At 33.6% G+C, this 21,809-nt stretch overlaps 1 protein-coding gene across 1 annotated transcript in view; it reads right to left on the minus strand.

The window, feature by feature from the left end:
• Window positions 1-14,241, minus strand: part of Adar (Adenosine deaminase acting on RNA) — a 46,701-nt gene extending 32,460 nt beyond the window's left edge. The window contains exons 1-12 of the mRNA XM_085955658.1: window positions 14,014-14,241; window positions 12,390-12,496; window positions 11,375-11,456; window positions 9,644-9,816; window positions 8,195-8,348; window positions 7,309-7,533; window positions 6,757-6,931; window positions 4,143-4,254; window positions 3,277-3,430; window positions 1,853-2,021; window positions 1,524-1,623; window positions 167-318 (exon numbers count right to left, since the gene is read on the minus strand). Of these exons, the coding sequence (XP_085811784.1) occupies window positions 167-318; window positions 1,524-1,623; window positions 1,853-2,021; window positions 3,277-3,430; window positions 4,143-4,254; window positions 6,757-6,931; window positions 7,309-7,533; window positions 8,195-8,348; window positions 9,644-9,816; window positions 11,375-11,456; window positions 12,390-12,496; window positions 14,014-14,047 (1,637 nt within the window). The 5' untranslated portion in view covers window positions 14,048-14,241. The remainder of the gene's footprint in view (window positions 1-166; window positions 319-1,523; window positions 1,624-1,852; window positions 2,022-3,276; window positions 3,431-4,142; window positions 4,255-6,756; window positions 6,932-7,308; window positions 7,534-8,194; window positions 8,349-9,643; window positions 9,817-11,374; window positions 11,457-12,389; window positions 12,497-14,013) is intronic.
• Between the last annotated feature and the right edge of the window lie 7,568 nt (window positions 14,242-21,809).

A 21,809-nucleotide genomic window follows, 5' to 3' on the forward strand; every position in this document is an offset into this window, starting at 1 on the left:
ATTAATAAAGGAACATGATTGACTGAATGATTGCAAAACCACTAAAACACATCATGAAAATTATAAACTTCAAATGATAATAAGCGTTGGATGACAGTAAATGTACAGAACAATTGATAATTATTTTAATAATTCACACAAAAGGGTAAAAAATATATTATCCTACCTATACAGATGATACGGATGAAGCAAAGAGCCGAGCACAATACTCTCCAGGTAGATTGGTTTGATGAACATAGAAAGAAGAGCACCTTGTAGTCCCAGCACATTCCACCGGCATACTTTGTCCGAACAAGACATTGTCAGTAGTCTCTCGCCCTGCACACATAAAACAATAATATGAATAGAAAGATTGTTCACGTAGAATCCACCTTCAGTATTTGTACACGATACTTTTTAAATTTCGCTGGATTATAAGGAATAGAAACACTTGTTTCAAAAAGACAAACTATTAGTGAATATCGTCTCTTCAGTAACTTCAATACATTTGTAAATCATTTATCTTATTATGTATGTAAGGCATAAAGGCCACCAAAGCAGAGGAGCGGGCGTAGTCGGTGTGAGAAGCGTATATACATAACCATAATCACATGCCTCTTGCCGCGCATTACCTCTCACCTATGTAAAAAGCGGCGCCGATCACATTTCGTTTCGTGTTTCTTTGCAAAGCTATAAAATTTAGTAATTTATTTGTCCGCTCTAAATTCATTTTCACAATAACGTCATTGTGCTAGCATAGTAAGTTATTATTTGTAATAACAATAAGCAATGTAAGCGCACGGTGTAGAATAAATTAAAATATGTGTATGCAGAAAAAGGGCGCGCCTGTTTGACGACGCTCCTGCCGCACGAGTAAATTAGTGACCCTCGCGCCCCTTTTGCATGGTATTTTCGTTTTATTGTCGTGCTATGACGTCAAAGGACGCCGCGCTCGATTCTGTGTGCGTTGAAATATAAGGCGCGCGTGGCGTTATGGTCGTCATACGCTGAGTACACTCTATTGTATTTCTCATGATTCACCGCCCAAATTGCAAAAATGAGCGCGCACCCCGCACGTCCTATGCTATGGGCGCTATCGCTAAATGCTGGGAGGTAATATCGTAGCGGTACTTGGTGGGCCGCGAATTTATAGGGGAAAAAAATATATATCTTTTTTGCAAATACATTTAAAGTATATACTAGTAATAAATATTTGTATTTCGGTTAAGTATTTCACCATAATTCCAAGAGATCACAGTGTATGTACAATATATTAAATTATTTAAAACAATCGACCGGGGCTAGTATAATGAGTGTAAAGTACAATGTGTATACATTGCTTATTTATGTTTTTACAAGAAATGAATGTTAGTCACTTGCTTAACCATTGGATGTATACTCTGGGTCCAAAACCAAAAAAAAACAAGATGTAAATTTACCAGACACGGGACCCATGACATTATTAGCCGTCACGTTATCGCTAGGCCAGCTCAGGTGTCTTAATGTAATACACATAAGTCGGATAAATCAATGGTTATATTTACCTGTAGCACCCCATCCCATGTTTGAAATCCTCCGCTGCTTTTAACTGGTATTGTCCCCTCACCGGATTCTATTTTTGTCCGAAGTTGCCCACGAGCTTGTCTGGAAGAAATAATGCAAAATTTATCACTGGTTTTGACATTTAATTTATTTACCGGTAGCCCTCGGTGAAATGCCATTATAAATAAATAACAAAACAAATTTGTGGACATAGTATGAAAAACTTGTGTAATTATTAAATCGGAACGTATGTGTATCTATGGTTATGATATGAGACTTATAAAAAAACAGCTGTTAAAAGCATATTAGAATAATAATTCCAAGTAACAACCTGTTGGGATGGCGATCTGGAGGTAAGCAAGCCTCTTCATGCGGTGAAAAAATCCTGGAATCTCCGCAAGGGGCAGTGCTGATGTAAAGATGAAACTTGCACGAATCACGCACTTTGTAACCTCCGCCTGGAACTGGCTCTAAAGGATTATCTTCCTTCACGGGTTCACCTGCATTCATTAAAATAATAACAGGTTCAATATGTAACCATAAATTAATATTTGAAATTGATTTACTGGTGCATTCTAGCACATAGCAGTGTTTACTGTTAGCGTGAAATTTATCCGCTGAGAGTGCACAATACATATCGCCATAGTAATAAATAATAAAATAATAATTTCCCCCCCCTGACACCCACGGTGGCCGCGTGGCTTAAGCGTTGGACTATCACGCCGTGGGTCCCAGGTTCGAATCCTGGGTCTGGCAAGTACACATATTGTTTTTCAATTTGTGTCTGTCAGGGTATGGACCTAATTGGTTGAGCAAGTGGCTGACATCCATTTCTCGTAAAAAACAAAATCTGTTAATACAAACCTCTACTCTGTGGAGGCCCATATGATCCTATTAGGATCGGACATGGTCAAAAAAAAAAAAAAAAAAAAATTCCCCCCCAGTGGCATAGATGGTAGAGCATCAGGTTTCTAATCTGGGAACTCTGGATTCGATAACGGTGAGGTCACAATACATTTATGTATGTGATTATCTTAAGGCCTGAGTATTTTTGAGATTTTCTCACTGCTACCTACTATGTACTACTGTTTCACTACTTCCACACTACTGACATTGGCACATGGCTTGTTGTAGTGGTGTTTAAAAGATTTAAAAAAAGAAGCCGTGGCTCGCGGGTTCTATCCTACGGCTAGTAAAAAAATGGATGTTGTTTTCTCAGTGTGTCTAATCTGGTGTAAGGATCTGATGAGTTAGGCGAATGACTAACAACTATCTCTCGTAAAAAAGTCTGTTAATATAACCTCCACCTTGAGGAGGCCAATATGCTCACCTTAGGAATGAACATGGTAATTTACGTCTTATAAATAAATGGCATACACATTATTTAATAATTGTATGCAGATGTTACATTTCGTGCTAACAGTAAACACGATTGCTAGAATAGAGCTGTTGCAGGTCTATTCCAACTTGACACAACTCTGCCCTTTAGTGTGACATTAGCGATAGTGCACTGTGCAAACACAACCTTGCCAGCAGCATGCACGGGTTGGGTTCAAAAAGATGAAATATGGGTACCAACTTAAAGATTCCCCTTTTACTGTTTTGGCCATAGAATACATCCATAACACAGTATAACACATTGGTGTTACCTCGGATTTCAGCATTTTAAGGAAGTGCTGTTACTGGGTACTATGGAGATACGTAGTTGGAATAGATCTGCAGAAGTGTTATAAATATTTCATATAAATATTGTACCGTCTGTGTTTGAGTATTCTTGTAGACAATCATATAAATAATCTTGAAGACATCTTCTGGAAACAACTTCAGCATGGCAATCATTCACCGCTAGACCATTAATCGATAATCTTTCTCCAGAGACACATTTTGTACCGCTACTTACTGTAATAACCTAAAAGAAAAATTAGACGTTAACGACATGAGCCTGATTCACAGCATGTCAACGCTATGTAAAACTAACTAATTAGGAACGCTACGTATACATGAAAGCGGAAGGACAGCAGAACAGTGACTAATATGGCAACGTCGCTTCCCGTGATCAAAAGTGTTTTATTTTTTAAATTGACATCCAGTGGTAAAAGTAAGAAAACTGTACAATATAATCAGTTGACAAATAAATATAATACATGGCAATAATGGTATAATAAGACATGTTCAATACTGCTAGTCTTTCTTGTTTGAACAGATAATCAAAACAATTTTGCTTTGTCAGAAACGAATATCAAAACTATTTTTACTTGATTTCTGTTTAGTATACATATTATAGTCAATGCCGCCGCCTCTGTTTATCGTTATATGTAAATTCTTATTTATTTCTTATTTATCCGAAAATTGGTTGACTAATCCATATGTACTATGTATAAAGCGCCAAGAAATACAAGGTTTAATCTTTTGATGACACACTACCGATGCCATGAAATAAATCTACACTAATCTCAAGAACTTTGACATACTGAACGATTAGGTTAGTACTGTAGCAAACTGATAAAATATTTTATGACATCTTGGACATCAAACATATTTGATGTCATACAATTACATTAAAATGATATAATTTAAATTCCTCAGGCAAATTATAAATTTGTAATTACAATATATATTACCTCAATATTTTCATAGTTGTCTCCTGATGTCATAACAATGCCAGCTAATACTTTTCTTCGTATATGCACCGGATCAGCTCTCAATAGTTCATTAAACTTATCAATTACTATCCTGGAAACAAAAAAAAAAAACAAATGCAGCGTTATATTACTGTAGGATCATTCATATAGTTTGGTGGTTGATTGAGAGAAAGCATCACGGAAACATAAAAAAAGTCAGTTTTAGTGTTTTAGCCACTCTTTCATAAAACAGACACCCAATTTATAAAATAAAATATCATCAAATTTTTGTTTGGTTATCCAATGTTCACAGGTCATGTCAAATTAAAAATCAAGTTTATCGCATCGAAATATTGAAGAAATAAAAGTAGTCTAATCTGAGATTGTCTGTTTTTTAAAGTTTTCATGGAGTCATTTCTTTTTCGATTCGCTTAAAAATTAGATTGGTGAAACAAACATAAATTGTTGCTATTTGCCAGGAGTATTTTACATTTAAAAAATATTTCTAGACTTGCTAGACGCACAATATTATACAGCACAGTGGCAGGACACTGACTGCGTATCACACTTTTTTTACACGATCGATCGTTTTTTTATAATAGTAAAATTACAAAAACATAACTTAAAAACTATTGCACTTTAACCCTTTCTAAGCGTTACGAATCCCGACTTAGTACAACAGTGCGCGTTGTGATTTCAAGCATCAATAAATCGTAATAAATGTCAGTCAAACATACACAAATAGAGTAGTAAAAAATCGGAGTCAAGTTCAAAAATGATTATGACAGAACCTAATATTTTATGTGACTCTAAAAATAAACATTCGTCGCCTAAATCTGATAAGAAATCACGAACAAGACTTCTTCATTGAAAAAATGCCAGCTTACTCGAGCGGCGCCATGACACTTACGAAATGGTGCTGGACTAATGCGTCGATGACAGATTAACAAGTGTAAGAACAGTTCAGTATTCTTATAGTCTACCGGCTACCATTTCGACAAATATGTCATACACATAATGAATAATAATATGGTTTATGACTTTTATGAGCATTTTTGTTGAGTGTGTTGAAAAAATATCAGTCATAAATAACTCATTTTTATAGCATCCAGGACATCTCAAACTGTGTAACTTTTGTTTGAACTCGCATACACATTGCAGCACTGCAGGCCGAGTATAAATAAATCATCCTTGAGAACTACTGGCTATTTGAGAGTGATGTACTTACCACCAGTGCCTGGTTTGTACCTACCATTGACCCCGAACTGAATGGAATCGAATGACACATAGTTTATATAACAAAATGGTTTATTTTTCGAATACCTATTACAATTCGTAAAATATTAAATTTCAAACACTTTTTGCACTTCTAAATGCTTTATAGTCACCACAATTTTATTTTCAAGTTCATTTGTTTTTTTTTTTTATTATATTACTTCAATAACCTGGTACTAGAATAGGTAATCTCTTATTTTATTATAATGACGTGATAGTAAGTAACTCGAGTTATTTTCGACTATAAATATAAGAAGAATTCTACATAAAAAAAATAGTAGTCATGAATCAAACCCTTTTGAATAGTATTACGAAAAAAATAATTCTCAAGTGTCTGTCTCACACCAGCAGACGATGATTTGCCGCGCAGTGTATAAAAATTCAGTAGCGCGGGACCTGGTGTTTGCGTAATACGACAATTTCCGCATTTATGCGGGAACGGGCGTCTGAGTGTTCGTGTCTTTAGGGTAAATAAATAATTTTTGTCTGTTTCACCTAATACTATAACCAGAAAATAGTATTTAAAAATGTTAATCAATGATAAACAAAGAGACATATTAAATCGCGGACTTCTAGGTATATTTAAATGACACCTGGTTCAAATTATTTTCCGAAACTATAAACTCGCGGATAATATACTGGCAGATAGGCGAATGAATGCAATCTCCAAAAGCATTCCTTTTGTAAAAATATTTTGTAAATTCACTTTGATCAATGTAACTTTCGAATATTCTATTTAACAGTTTACGCACCAAATAGTTTTTCAATCACTAAAAAACAATATAACTTATTATATCGCAAACTCGTATCGTTACAAACACGTCAGTCAAATGTCTTCGGCGCACATGCACTAAGAAACGATAAGACACTATATACGCGGCAAATTTGAATTGGCCCGATGACTGATATATTTTTATTCAAGACACGCTCCCGAAAAATATTTATTTAAATTAGATAGAACAAAAGTTTAGGCTATCCATTGACAGATGTCAAGAGAAGGATGATTTTTGAATAAATTAAATCAATATTCGAATTATTCGCGCCTGGCGGAAAGCAGTACTAGGCAAACGAAAATCGAAATGACTTTAGTCAGCTGACGCGCGGATGACTCGCGCGTATAGGCTGACTAAAGTCAGTTGCCGCGTTAGAAAGGTTAAAAAGAAAGCATTCTGATAAATATTTGTCTCTAAAAATGTGTCAATAAAAATTAGTGATTAGTTTGTATATTATACTAGACCAAAAATTAAGATTTCAGAAACCATACATTTTGTATGTATTGTACATTTTTACCATTGATTAACGAGATTGATAAGAGTAGGTTTTAAAGTTAAATATTTACATGGATATCTTATCAGCTACGGTTTGTGGAAGAGCGGAATGGATTGCTTTGACGGCAACTATGCCGAGCGGAGATTGAACTTTGGTTTCCGTTACGTCTGTGATGCTACCCTCCAGCCCCAGAGCTGCAAGAGCCGCCTTTGAAGCTCCTAACTTTGCAGTTTTCTTACTTGATCCTGTAGAAACACAGAAAATACATTAATTTTTGTTTTCTATGCACAGTTGCTATTACTGTGTTATCCAAAGTTGAATATGTTTTACTCTTATAAACCTAGATTTAGGAAAGAAAAACAGTATTTTGAATACTTGTGAGTTTAACATGCCTGAAATAATATTGCCTGATTAATAGTCGAATGATTCCAATACGACTATATTATAAAATATTAAGGTGGATATGACATGGAAAATAATTATCGTTGAAATTATAAAAAAATGTTTGTCTAACACTTTGAAATACCTATCCGATATTGATATAATAAGCATTGTTATCATATTACAATATACGAAGCAAACCATATAGCAAACAGCTATAGAATCAATTGAAAAAACAAACCGTATCCTTCAAACACTTGACCCTTCACTTTGCAGATAACTTTGAAGCGTGAATTGCAGGTGTCATTGCCCCCATCTGATGACACGCATTGGAAGACGGCGTCGGCAAAGTTCTCATAGATCACGTTGATGGGACTCTTAGGAACAATGGCACACGTTTGTACTTTTGTAGGAGGAGGGGTGCTTCCCGAAGGCTCTTTGAAGCACTTATCCTTCTGTTTGGTAACTGCAAGTCAAATCAAAATCACTCGATGAGTGGCAATGAGTATACTGCTAATCATTTTCAGACAATAATCTAATTATGACATGTTTAAATGGTTGTCAGAAGATATTATAATGGTTTTTTTAGTGTTCAATGAAAACAGACAAGTATGACTGACTGACAAAGTTTAGTGTGCACTATTTATGTTGAATCTTAATAGCCCACCTCCACCTTCACCCCTCGCCACTGATACACACAACACTTTAAAATATATCATATTTTCATTGAATTTATAAAAATGTGTTCAAATCCCACCCAGTATTATTTTTTTTGCACTACTTGTCCATTCAATTTATTTGTAAGGGGTGGTTCATATATGACATCACACTCTCAGAGGGGAGAGGGCTGACATAATGTGATTTGTGACGAAGGAAATTTGTAAAAAATGTTATGTCACAAAACCAAAAAACTATAAATTAATTTCTTTTGAGAATAAAGTATTCTGTGACATTATACCGAAATTGATCATTATTTATAACAAAAGGAGTTTAAAAAATGTGACGTAATTTAGACATGGGAGTAAAAGATTTTGTGACAAGATGTGACAGAGTGAGGGTCAAAAATACCTAAAATTATAATATGTCATTTATGGATGACCCCAACAATCAGTAGATGATGAACAAACCATTATTTGGAGACAGATTAATGTCAGTAGTGAAGTCTAATGAACTTCTCGGGGGTAAATCCGGCGGCTGTAACGTCGCCAAAGCTTTTGTGGCCGCCTCAGCCCGGGCTGCTTTTTTACTCGGCCCAGAGCCGATAAAATCTTTGTTATTTACCTAAAACATAAATTGACAATGTAACATGTGGGTCTATTCTATACTTATCGAACACTAAAGTGATAAATAGTATCAAACTTAGGGTAGGTTTGTATCAAAATATTAGCACTTATTGTAACAATTACACGAAGTTGGTTTTTATTGTTGCAATAAGTGCTATATTTTAACAGCACCTATCTTGCTGCTGTTGAAATATCGCACTTATTGCAACAATAAAAACCAACTTCGTGTAATTGTTACAATAAGTGCTAATATTTTGATACAAACCTACCCTAAGTATGATAATATTTATTACTTTATCACTTTAGCGGTCGATAAGTATAGAATAGACCCAATGGTCTAATAATTTAACCTCACAAGAGGAGGATTTAAATATATAATAAAATATACTGCATTCTGGAAACATTTTATATTACTACTAGTTTTACAATGGAAAATCAAAATCAGCCTATGTATGTATATTTCGCATAATATTGTGGTGCACATGGGAATTTCATATGGTTTAGAATGTCAACACAATCTTTTAACATGGCAATATTAAGAAAACCAGCTAGCAGTCACATATGAAAATGAAATAATTACAATTAATTATCATTATTAATTAAAACTGAGGATGTCGAAAAAAACCTTTTTCTACAGAGATGAGGCCTAAATGTATGAAATTAAAACAATAAAACGGACCTTTTGTTCACTGACCAGGTTAGCTACAAATGACTGCATTGCAGGTTCGTTTGCAGACTTTACCTCACAGTACTGCTATAAGTAAGAAAATCAGAATGGCAACTGAGCAATGTATAAGGCTCCTTTTATTTATAGTCTAAATTCTTTGATTGAAACTCAGGTATGTATGTGAAATATAATTTGTGTTTTATTCAACGTAAAATCTTATACCTATCTGTTTGCGAAAAAGAATAAGTGTAAGTGAAAGAGTCAAGAAAATTAAATTTTGGATAACTTTGCGTGGGAACATTTGTGTGTCTATGTTCAGCGGTGTCAACTCGACTCATCTCTTTTCGGATATATACATTATAGTTAGCATCTCCCCTTTTCTTTCATACAGTTATTACCAATACGAATACTAAATTGGCCCCTTAGGATAAAAGAAACAAATCTCAATTTTTAGCAATTTTGAGTAATGGACAAAAAATAGCAAATTACGTTCAGTGACAAAGAGACTTTCAACAGATAAAATATAGTTCAATATGTATCTCCTGAAAACACGTGTTCATATCAGTGGAATGTAAAGAAGAATAAAATGAAATATGTTTCTTTAATCCTAATGGGCCGAAATGTACCTTCACGGAGACAGTGAAGATAGCGCAGTGTGCTGGACCAACTTGTGAGATAACATTGTATGTTATGTTTTGAAAGAGTTTGTTGAGTTCGGCCACAGGACTATTGTGAGGGCCGCTATTCAATACCACCCCCAATTCACTGACCACCATTCTGGCTTTTTTACTTGTAGGCTCTAGAAGAAAAGATTTTTACATGAGAGGCAGTTTTTTACACAACGCATCAACAGTGCATAAACATTCTTCACATTCTTTGCATTTATTTTGTTTTATTATTAACATAAAAAGATATATTTGGGATGTCATTTTATGTTTTCTCTTCTCTCGCCTTCATCAATGTCTCGTTAATACTAATCTACTGTGCAGGATCAAAGGATTTTTTTAGAAAATCTTTGAAATACACTGGAACCCCAATAATTTAATAGGGATGATATGCTAATTTGAAAACTTTATGGCTTTCGGTTCTTTTAGCAAAATCTAATGTTCAGTCAGGTGAAACTGGCCTGGAGTACATCCACTAGCATTTTTTATTTTTATTAATGTTCAATGTCACTTAACCTGAACGTTTTTCAACACACACATTTCTTTATGCTATATTCATTAATATGTACAACTAATAGTACATATTACCAACTTGTTTCTTAAGAGTGACATCTGTTTCGACCTCGAAACATCGAGGAAGGAATGAGAAGAATAAACGGATGATATTAACTCTAATACCGCCAAAAGTGATAAACCACACAAGAAAGTCTCAAACAATATTTCTCAGAAGGTAGTGAATTGTGTTAGAAACTAATGAATTTATTTGTGTACATGGAAACTTTAAAACAAAAACTCTTTGTAATCTTGATTGAATCAAAGTTAAATAGCATCACAAAAAAGTGTGTTGTAATTAACTAATATAATATAAATATGTGTGTGAGGAATTTGATAAATGAATTAGGTCAAAATTATTATTATAGGTATGTTTATCTGTCTGTATATTTAAGTAGGATTATCAAATAGTTTGATTGTGACTTAACATAATTAAACCGAATACCTACGTAATTATTATTCTTTATTCCGGTTATCCGGATCACTGCCAGAGACGATATATCTTATTAGTGCTTGTTTATTCCATCTAATCAACTTATTTTAAAATAGGACAGATACTGGCATTTTATCCAAATCTATCCTAAATTCATTTTTTTTCAAGGAAAACTGTTTTTCGCATGCAAAAAATAATAATTGGTTAGTTAATTATGATTTATTTTAATGTAATTTAAGAATATTCACATATTTTTTTTCACAAATTATATTAGACGTGACAGGTACCTATTGCCATTTTTTTATAGCAGCAATAAGGTCATAATCATACAAATTAAATTGGGATTGGTATTATGTATGTCAATCCTGGGATTATAAAAAAATAAGGGAAATTTTCATATAAAAGTGTGTGTGATATTTTTTGCTGTTGGTACTTACCTATTTAATGTATAAAAAAGATATAATATTTTATGAGACGCTCCTAATAATAATAATTTGAACAGTGGCAATAAATCACATTATTAATTTCTTGCCCGACAATTGATATTTAAATGGTTATACCAATGCTGGAAGATTTTCTTTGCCTAACTGGAATGAAGATCATTCCAAACATTCATTATAAAATGTATTATCTACTAATTATGAATAATAAATTAAATTGGTAATAGCTACAATATATTTATAAATTATATTATATTGAATACATACCTCCATCGTCCGGAAGTAGGCGCTTTCTATTATTACCTGTCTTGTACATGGATGCTAAATTCAAATCCTGAATATTATTGGTCTAAAAAAGAGATATAAAACAAGCCATAATAATACTGATCATTATTACAATATACCTGTGACAGAAAAAATATTAAACAGAAAGAATTGATTTATCTACAATCTATTATCATTATTATCTGTAAACTAGACAATACAGTTTGTACAGCATGGCCCCCAGAAAGGGGGGATTGACAGTTTCCTAGCCTGGGGGCCCAGGCTGTGGCGTGTCTACCTTATAAGTGAAATAAACACAAATCACAAATTTGCTCTAATGGTAAAAAAGTCGACTGGGGCGCTATTTTACTTTGAGAATATTAATATATTTATGTGATTGTGTGATGCAAATTTTGATTATTGTGTGTCGATAATCGAAAACTTCATAACTCAAGTGGTTTTATTGAAAAATACAAAAAAATCGCTAACAATACATTGCATACCCTTAATTTCACCTGGAACACCATTTGGAAAATGTTTCTGTAGTGTCACACTGCTTTTAAACTCTAGCGATAGGTAGGGGGGCCCAACAAAGATCCTGGCCAAGGGGCACGTTTCAGGATGTGGGGGCCATGGTGTACAGGGTTCTAAACCTTTTTCTTTTTCGACATACCACAAACATGACAGCTACCGGTGCCACACACTTGCATAAGAATCTTAATATAGTAATAATGGAAACATGTTTTATTAGACACTAAAAATGAAATCATTTGCTAATTTTTTGCACTTTGCGTCACTATTGATGATGTTTTTTTTTAAATGAAGATCAGAATAGGTATATTAAAATAAACTTTTTCGCAATACAACTAATAACTGCCGGTGACACAACAGTTGAGAATGACTGCAATATAATATTGTTTAGTAAAAATGATATTCGTCCATCAATCCGGAAACCCTTGTTATTGATGAATTAGTTCACAAAATGAATTATAGACTAGAAACAAGAAATATTATTTACCTGGCTACCCGGAGAATAGTCACTTAAATAATTGTCCTGGGTATAGTTGCTTTGATATCCTTGATAGTAATTATTTTGGTTTGAATGAGACGTTAACACGGGATCAACTAAAAATGGAAATATTATAAAAAATATTGTTATTAGCGTAGGATACCATCTGACACACAAATTTAATCATTTTAAGTAATTGTTTCTGGCATTCTGGTTGCAAAAAAATAAAAAAATATTATAAGTGTTAAAATATTTTTTTTTTAAATAAAATTGATGTTATTATAGTGAAATATTTACGATAAAAAATTATATTTATAATCTCTGTGATCCCAAATTTGACAAGAGTTAGGCATTTTCTTATTCAAAAAATGGGATATATTATACAATAGGATATATTATATAATATCGTAATAATCCAAGTTAAGTGCCAGATTGTTTGAAGCCGGACACTCCAGGATAATGTTGTTAATAGTTTATAGTCAATTCAATTTTATATGTGTGATGAGAATTTTATTTTTCCCATTTACGTATGTAATAAAAATAATAACATTTTTATTTCCTCACCCAGATAATTTGTTAAATAATGAAATAAACATGTTGGAATTTATTCATTAGTAGGTCTTTACTAATTTAAAAATAAAACACAATTTTTGCTCGTAAGCAAAGCATATGGACCCACCCCTTCAAAGTGGTACTTAATTATCTTTACGAGAAATAGTTTTAGTAATTTTTTTAACGTAATGAGATCTTCCTCCATTGAATAAACAAAACGTATTATTTGTACTGCAATAATCTAAATGTACAAAAAATAAAACTATTCTGTCAATTATTGGATCGCGTAAAATTATGCATTCGGTACAAGTCTGTTATGGGGAAGCCATGCGGGAACCGCGTTAATTGTCATAGGCGATTTTAGCAAAATTGATGAATTCAAGAATGAAAACCTAACCTAACCTAGTATAACTTAACCTAACCTAAACTAACACAAACTAACAAATAATACAGTATATCGGCTATTTTCAAAATGTGTTTGCCGTTGGCTTCCCCATAACCGACTTGTACCAAGCATTCTAATGAATAGACCATGACTCTATCCAAACTACATAGTAAATAAAGTACCTAATTAGCATACCAAGTCCAATGGGATTCAAGATGATTAGACATTTTATTACAATCCTAGAATTATTTCTATAAAATTAAAACGCCAAGCGACCCGCAAGGTCTAGCAAGGCAGCCGGCTCTGCTAGTCAATATGAATAACAATTTGTCATCATATACTTACAAACAAGAGGTTTGAAATGGAATGTACCTATAGATTGTTTTCAAAATTTTAATTTAAATCTGTTTTCGCTATTTATAATCTTTGGCTGTTGTTTGTACATACACATTAGTGTAATTAATTACGTACTGTGTACATTTCAAACAGATTCAAAAAATGTATATTGTAGGTACCGTACGTAAGTCATGTCAGTGTCAGAAACATCTACCATGTTCAGATTATAAGTCTTATGGAGACATAAACTTATTGGATGCTAGCTCATTAAATATATCCATGGAATAATTGGTATTCATTATAATGAAACGAAGCATCTATCTTCCAAACTATTTCAAGCAATGATTTCAGAGTACCAACCGTTCCATTGGTAATAGTTTGAATATCCATCCATTGTGAATAAAAGTTCAATCCACGTATTTTCTTGAGAGTCTTGTAAAAGAAGATATCATCCAATAGATATTTTAACACCGATATCTCATTTAAATACAATACAGTAATCGTCATTAATCGTCAAACAATAAAATTCTAGTGATTAATTCCGATAACTGAGAGATGTCACCGTACTCAATAAAGCATTCGGTGCATTCGGTTAGTATCTTATCTATGATTCGGTTTCAGCTGTAGTCTATGGGGTCTATGGTACTCAGTGTTGCCATATTTTGAAAGTGGAATTATAGTACAGTACCTTCAAAATTATAGTATTTCGGCAAAAACTATAGTACGCGTTGAGTGACCAATAATTTTCTGCATTTTCAAAAAATTAAACGTGGTGTAATTAACGTCTTGTTTTTTTAGACAAAAGTCAAATGTTAAGTCAGTGGTTTCCAAACTTTATGTTACTACGCCTCCCTTTAAAAAAAATCTAATCTAGGCGCCTCCCCCCCCCCCCCTTATTTCATTAAATAATACAGACACCTTTTTAAATAGTCAACAATGTACCTACTTACGAATACAAAAATGAAAAAAAATAAACAACGTTTTACTACTTATATTACATTCATTTTTGACGAATGTGCTTGTTTATTAGCAAAATCAATTTCAATAGTAGTCAATCCAAATTCATCTTTGTTCATTGACAAAATTTAATGGAATCTATCATGGACCCTATATCCGGGCCCCACTGGTCAGGATTTTTGAATCACATATTTAATAGGTCCGAAATGAAGCAGCGGCACAGGCGACTTTTTTACTATTAATAAAATAGTGTGAAAAGTGTATTAGCAAACTAACCAAGAACTCAGTAAATAGATTTTTGTTTGCTTCAATATATCTGACGTAGAAATCATTTAAAACTGGAGACATGGCGAGCTTTTTTTTGTCATTTTGATTTTCTAAGCTTCATTTTTTTATGAATGCCTTCACTTTGTCGTTTTAAATCAGTGAATCCATTAGTGGTCTTTGGTTTGATTTATTCACTCAATTTTTTTTAAAATTTCAACCAAATAGACAAGTTTAACAACAAAATTATAGTTCCTAAACAAATTTGCCTCAAATTTCAACATTATGATTAACCTAACCCTTTTATTTCATTTTTTTACGAGATAGTCATTGCGCTTAAAGTGATTACTATATAAGTGAGGGATTTTAAAATTAGACTCAATATTTGCAGACAGGTTTGCCCTTTTATGGGACTGTTTTTTTGTGTAGTTTATAACTAGCGGCCGTTTTATAAACTATGCGTTTGCAAATAACAAACCTGTGGCTACATTAATTGTGTTAAACTTTTCGCGCCTGCCTTTGCAACACTCCGCGCCTTCCAGTTTGGAAATCGCTGTGTTAAGTAATTAACGTCACCTTTTTTTAGACATGGGGATTATTTTGGCATTGTTTTTCTTCTATTGGCAACTTTCTTTCGATTTCTCAAAATTATAGTATTTTATGCGTACTATACCTCTTTTATATCGTACATAGTACGCAGACGAAAATTATAGTACAAAAAATACTATAATTATAGTACGGTTGGCAACACTGATGGTACTATTGGTACCAGGGAACTCAGAAATAATGGGAGCTGAAATACCCAACTGGTAAGGCTACGCAAGCAACCGATCTCGAGTACGGTAAACTTAAACCGCGTGTTCAGAAAACGTCACTCTAAACTTGTGCGTCGGTCTGACAACTGCCTCAGTGCTCTCGGTTTTATGTTAATTAAAAATTGAAAATGGCAATATGTTCAGTAAAAGGTTGTAGTAGCGATACAAATATGAAAAATAAAACAAATAGCGCAACTACATTTCACAAGAAAGCATATTTTTGTTGTTATTTTGAATAAATATGTCAATATCTTAACATGAATTAAAATTATTTTTACGCGTGGTATTTGACGACGCACAAACAATATTGGGTGTATTTGGAAAGTGCGACGCACACCGTTGTATGCATATAATACGTGTGTTTTGTTTGAATAACAGGGCCGCATTTCAGACAGGGAATATTAGATAATATTTATTATAATCAATTATAACTGTTTTGTTTATAATAATGATTTATACAGTTGCGTATGCAATATGCATAGGTAAATGTGCATTTATTTACTGTCAATATTCATTTTAATCATAAAATGAAGAGACAAACACACTAATTACATAGTACAAAGTTAAACGATTTCAAATATTTAGTGAATAATTAATGATATTATACTATTGGCTTTTGGCATAACAGATTTCCACGGGACCAAGTACGGCGTACGACTTGGACTTGGAACTCATCATCAGGGATGGAAGCCCAGTGTCTTACGCACTGCACCACGAGAGCCGCCGATTATGAATTAAAAAACATGGCTAGCTATATTATTCCAAATTTTAAAACTACGTCGACATATCTAATCTTCATCGGCATTTTGACATAGCCATGATATTTTTATCTTTTCAAATAGGTACCTTGTTTTGGATAACCATCTTGACCACCATAAGCACACACAACACCTTGTAATCGCTGACTATCAATTTATTTTGAAGTCATTAAATGTTTCAATTATGAATTATTCCTCACCGTTAATTTATTGTGTACCTACCTATATTTAGTATATTATAGAAGTGAAAATGCCATGTTTAGAACGATCTTCCATTACACATGCGACAGAATAGTCAAAAAACTTGATATTTGGTTTTTTCTCCCTGTCTCGATTGAATAAATCGTGTATAATATTTTCTTATTTATGTCCGTACCGTCGTTTTTCATATTTGTATACGAAAAATGAATAGCGTGTAAATAGATCTAGAGCTTCCAACCCTGTTTTTACTGAAACCTGATAACTTGGTAACCGTGGATATGTAAACTAACCGAAAACCGGGTAAAATTATTAGTATGTATATGAACAACTAAAGAGACAAACAGCGAAAATAGCTCGTGAGCGCTTTTTCATAAACGTTGCGTCGTAACAAGTAATAACATCGCCTGCCTAAATTACTCTATTACTTACTTACCCTTTAAATGGCTTACTTTTATTGTTATTGATATAGTGTTAGTCAAATTCCATAGAATAAATATTAGCGCGGCGGTCTTTAAGGATTACGCGGGGCTCCGATATCCCACGGCCAATCTGTAGGATATCGACAACTGCATTGGGTTTTTTGCTTATCCCCTAAATGGAGTAGGTACACGTCTTGTCTTGCCCGTAAATAATTTTGTTTCTATAAAAATATATTGTAAATAAGCAACCTAACCGCTAACCGGATAGTAAGTAATTTTCCTCAGGTTAATAATAATTGTAAGCCCTACATGGGTCCCATCATTTTTGTTTATTAGATTGATTTTTTTTAACTCACACCATTAATAAAATGTGTATTTGATGGATGACAGTAAGTTAGGTATAAGACAAAAATATATACTTTCTGTTATACTATAAATGTTATTATAAATTTTGTTATTATGTTATATATATTATTATAAATGCGATTAATGTTATACTTATTTAGAATTATCTGTTGTATGTAAATATTGCTGTACTTATCTTGTTATTACTTAATCTTATATATTATGTGACGTAGGTATAAGTTGAATGGGATTTTTATAATTATATTTAATATTTTTTATAATTATTCTGTACAATGTGTTATTTATGTTCATTCATTTCATATAAATATACTTTCTAAAAAACCAAATTCATATCCTTTTTCAATTTCTAGAAAGCATATTCCTAACTAATTGTGTGTGAAATTAATAACTATGTATGTTAATTTAAAAAACGTGTTAAAACACAAATATTAGTAATATGTAAGTATTTAAAATATGTTTCGTATTAAGTCTGTCTAATGATAAGTAGTCATCAATAATGCGGCTCTGTGCGTGATGCGAAGGTCATTTTTTGTGCGTCCACACATTTACTCACACTATTAAAATCCTGCTTCACTTTCAAACGTTTGGAGAATAGAAGATCGGAGTTCTATTTATTTTCTTTTCTGTGATTGGTACCCATACTCATAGATAATCATAGAACCCAGACAACAATAATTTATGTTTGTCGAAACCATGCAAGAAAGCAAAGTTTTATTATCAATAATGAATATAAAAATATAAATAAAAAAAAAAAATTACATCATTGGCTATTGAAATCAGTACATTAATGTTTTTATTTGCATATTTTCCAACAAACTTAATGCCAGCGCTCCATTGGCGAGCCAAAAGTCCGACGACAATAAGTCTTCAGATTTTTCTACGTTCTGCTACTGGCCAACAGACGTTCAACGAAACGAGTATATAATTAATTTGACGAGTAAAACAGTCGACTTTGACAGCATAGATAATATACGTATATCTGACAGTTCGTGATGGCGTTAAATGATACCGACGTTTTATGTTTTTTGGGTTATTGGGTGGCAGATAATGTAATAACGAAGCAAAGGGTACACAAATACTGGGTGAAACATTGGATAAGGAAACGAACGACATTATCCCACACAAATTTAATACGAGAATTGCGTTTGCAACCGAGCGATTTCCGCAATTATTTGCGAATGTCGGAGGATGTATACACAGAACTGTATAATTTGGTCTCCCCATTTATTTAAAAAAAAATACTATGATGAGGGAAGCTATTTCTCCTCATGATAGATTATGTGCAACCCTGCGATTTTTGGCTGCCGGCGGAACATTCACTGACTTGCATTATAGAACTGCGATTGGAAGACAAACTCTGGGCAAGATAATTCCCGAAACTTGCCAAGTCATCATTGACGTTTTGAAAGGAGAATATTTCAAGGTGTGTATTATATTATACGTCATCTAATAAAGTTGGGCAAATTTACAAATATATCATTAACAAGTAGACATTGGTTGGTCTTATAAAGTGAACGTTTAGTGGATTGTTTTACCTATATAAATCATAGACGGCAACATCATAAGAATGGCAGACAAGATGCATTTGAGATAGGTATATATATAGTCACAAATAAGGCCATCGTTGACATGCTAAATATTCAATAGACCATTAGAATGCTGTACCTAGCCAGGACTCTCCATATAGGCTGTAAGCAAGCTGCTTAATTATTCCTGTTGAATGTATTGTAATACTAGTCATATTCTTCGAAAAGCAAGCATGGAATTTGATTTCTAAATGAGGCCACATAATAATATAGGTTTGCTAACATAGCTCAAATACTTACCATTTGTTGTATCGCTTAAGCTAAGGTTTATAGGCATAAAAACAAACAAAAAAACAAATATTTTTACAAGATATTTATTCATACAAAAAACATTAATTTATTATACCGGCTTTTGTACATTTTTGCTTAATATACGATAAACTGGTTGAGTATGAACAGTAGTTGCTGGCATTATTTTGTCACTTTGTCCCATAAAGGCAACTTCATGCATCAGCTTCTCGGCCAGCAATCTTTGTCCCTGTGACATCGATCGTAGTTTCATGGCCATCATTTTGCCAAAAACATCAAATTCATCTTCAGTCTTGCTTAGTTTGTCGGTGATTAATTCTAACACTTTGTTGGCGCTATCATTCGATTTTTTTCGTTTGAACGATGGGGGTTCTGGTGCTCTATTGAGATTCGACCTTGGAGTAGTCGACAACGTGGATGTTGAAGGCGAATATTCTATCTGTAAATAAAATGTTGATTATTTTTTGTTGCAGTTCCCTGATACGCACGAAGAAATGGAGACGATTGCAGAAGAATTTAATAGTAAATGGCAATTTCCAAATTGCCTGGGCGCAGTTGATGGGAAACACATTGCAATCGTGCCACCTGCAGGCGCCGGCTCCCACTTTTATAATTACAAACATTTCCACAGCATTGTTTTGATGGCGATTGCAAATGCTAATTATGAATTTATTTATGTTGATGTTGGAACAAATGGACGTATTTCTGATGGAGGCGTACTGAGAAAATCTGATTTTTTCAAACGTTTAGACGAAGGCAGATTAAAAATACCTGCACCAAAAAAATATTTTAATACTATCGGGGCTGTCACATGGCAAGAAAGTATGATAAGCAATAGATAAATTAAACCAATGTAACAATTTAGTTAAAATGTTTTACCTCAATACAATCTTCGTTGTTTAACGAGTTGGAGTAACTCTCATCAGGAGACATGTTTTCCAAATCGTCCACCATGCTGGATATTGAGCTCGATTCTGTAAAACAAAATGTAAATTGTTAAAATACAACATAATACTCAAACTTGTTTTTTATTATCTCTCCCCTAAGTACCCATTCCTTCATACGGTTAATATTGATATTGGTATAATTGGTGTAATCCAGTATATCGGGTATTTTCAAAATGTGTTTTCCGCTGTATTCCTCATAACCAAACTGTACCATTAATTTTGATTGATGATTGACGATTTATTGATTGTCTCTGAAGGAACCTAACTCGAGCGATTTTTGATTTTATGATCATTTCTTTTCTTCTTCTTTCGACCATGTCCGATCATAATATGGACCTCCACGGAGTGGAGGTTTGTATTGACAGATTTTGTTTTTACGAGAAATGGATGTCAGCCACTTGCTCAACATATTAGGTCCATACTCTGACTCATACACAAATTGAAATTCAATGTGTACTTGTCAGACCCAGGATTTGAACCTGGGACCCGACCACGACTCAATAAGCCGCGCTTCCACCGCCATGATCATACCTATATATTATTATTTCTTACCTACCTCAGCAAAGAATAAATAATTTTATTGTGACTAGAAATGATTCATAGCTGTATGTTTTAATTGCTTAATAGTAGCTAATCTAATGCGATGTCACTTTCAGAGATACGACAATGTCATAGTCTGCACGTGTATAATAAATAGCTTTAAAGCATTCCCTCGTACCTATATATTATTATTATTTATTACCTACCTCGGCAAAGAATAAGAAATTTTATTGTGACTAGAAATGATTCATAGCTGTATGTTTTAATTGCTTAATAGTAGCTAATCTAATGCGATGTCACTTTCAGAGCTAGGTACGACAATTTCAAAATCTGCACGTGTATAATAAATAGCTTTAAAGCATTCCTACGTACCTTCCATTTGGTCGTTCAAGAACTCCAAATTTTTATAGTACCACAGTTTGGGTAGATAAACTGCCTCTGTGCCGGCTCCGCTTCGATATGATGTCCTTACTTTATTTCTCTCCTTTCTGTAACCCGACCTCAATGTCTGTATTTTCTTTTTAACATCGTCGACCCTTGCCTGCGGCTCCACCTTGATTAAAATCTCCAAAAGTTCCGCATACGCCAAGGACTTGGCATCACGATTCTTGTATAGTGGGCTGGTCGTCTTCCACAACGATGGGTTGTCTTTAAAACAACTAATAAAATCTTCCAAGAAACTTTTCGAATGCACTCGTAGATCTACCATTGTTGTTATCGATGTGAGATGTCCGAACACTTTGAATGACAGTTGATGGCGCTGTCGTCCGTCGGCATAGATATAAATAATGTGACGGTAAAGCGTGGTGAACGTACGAATTTCAGCGGCTCGGCGAGTAAAATATCAAACATGTTTGAAATCCAACGAGCCTGGTCTGCGGATTAAAAAGTCCGCAGACCTGGGGTGCTCCACGCGAAAAAAAAGTCCGAAGACTGTAAATCGTCTGACTTGCGTGCCAATGGAGCGCCGGCATAAGGGTTTTTAAATGAGAATTTATTTTGTAGTGGGAACACTTTTTTGATTGCATGTGTCAGTTCTATAAAATTAGAAAAA

The sequence above is a fragment of the Rhyacophila brunnea genome, unplaced genomic scaffold (genome assembly GCF_057557595.1).
Source record: "Rhyacophila brunnea isolate RB1 unplaced genomic scaffold, BYU_Rbru_1.0 scaffold_5, whole genome shotgun sequence".
NCBI classification, from domain to species: Eukaryota; Metazoa; Arthropoda; class Insecta; order Trichoptera; family Rhyacophilidae; genus Rhyacophila; species Rhyacophila brunnea.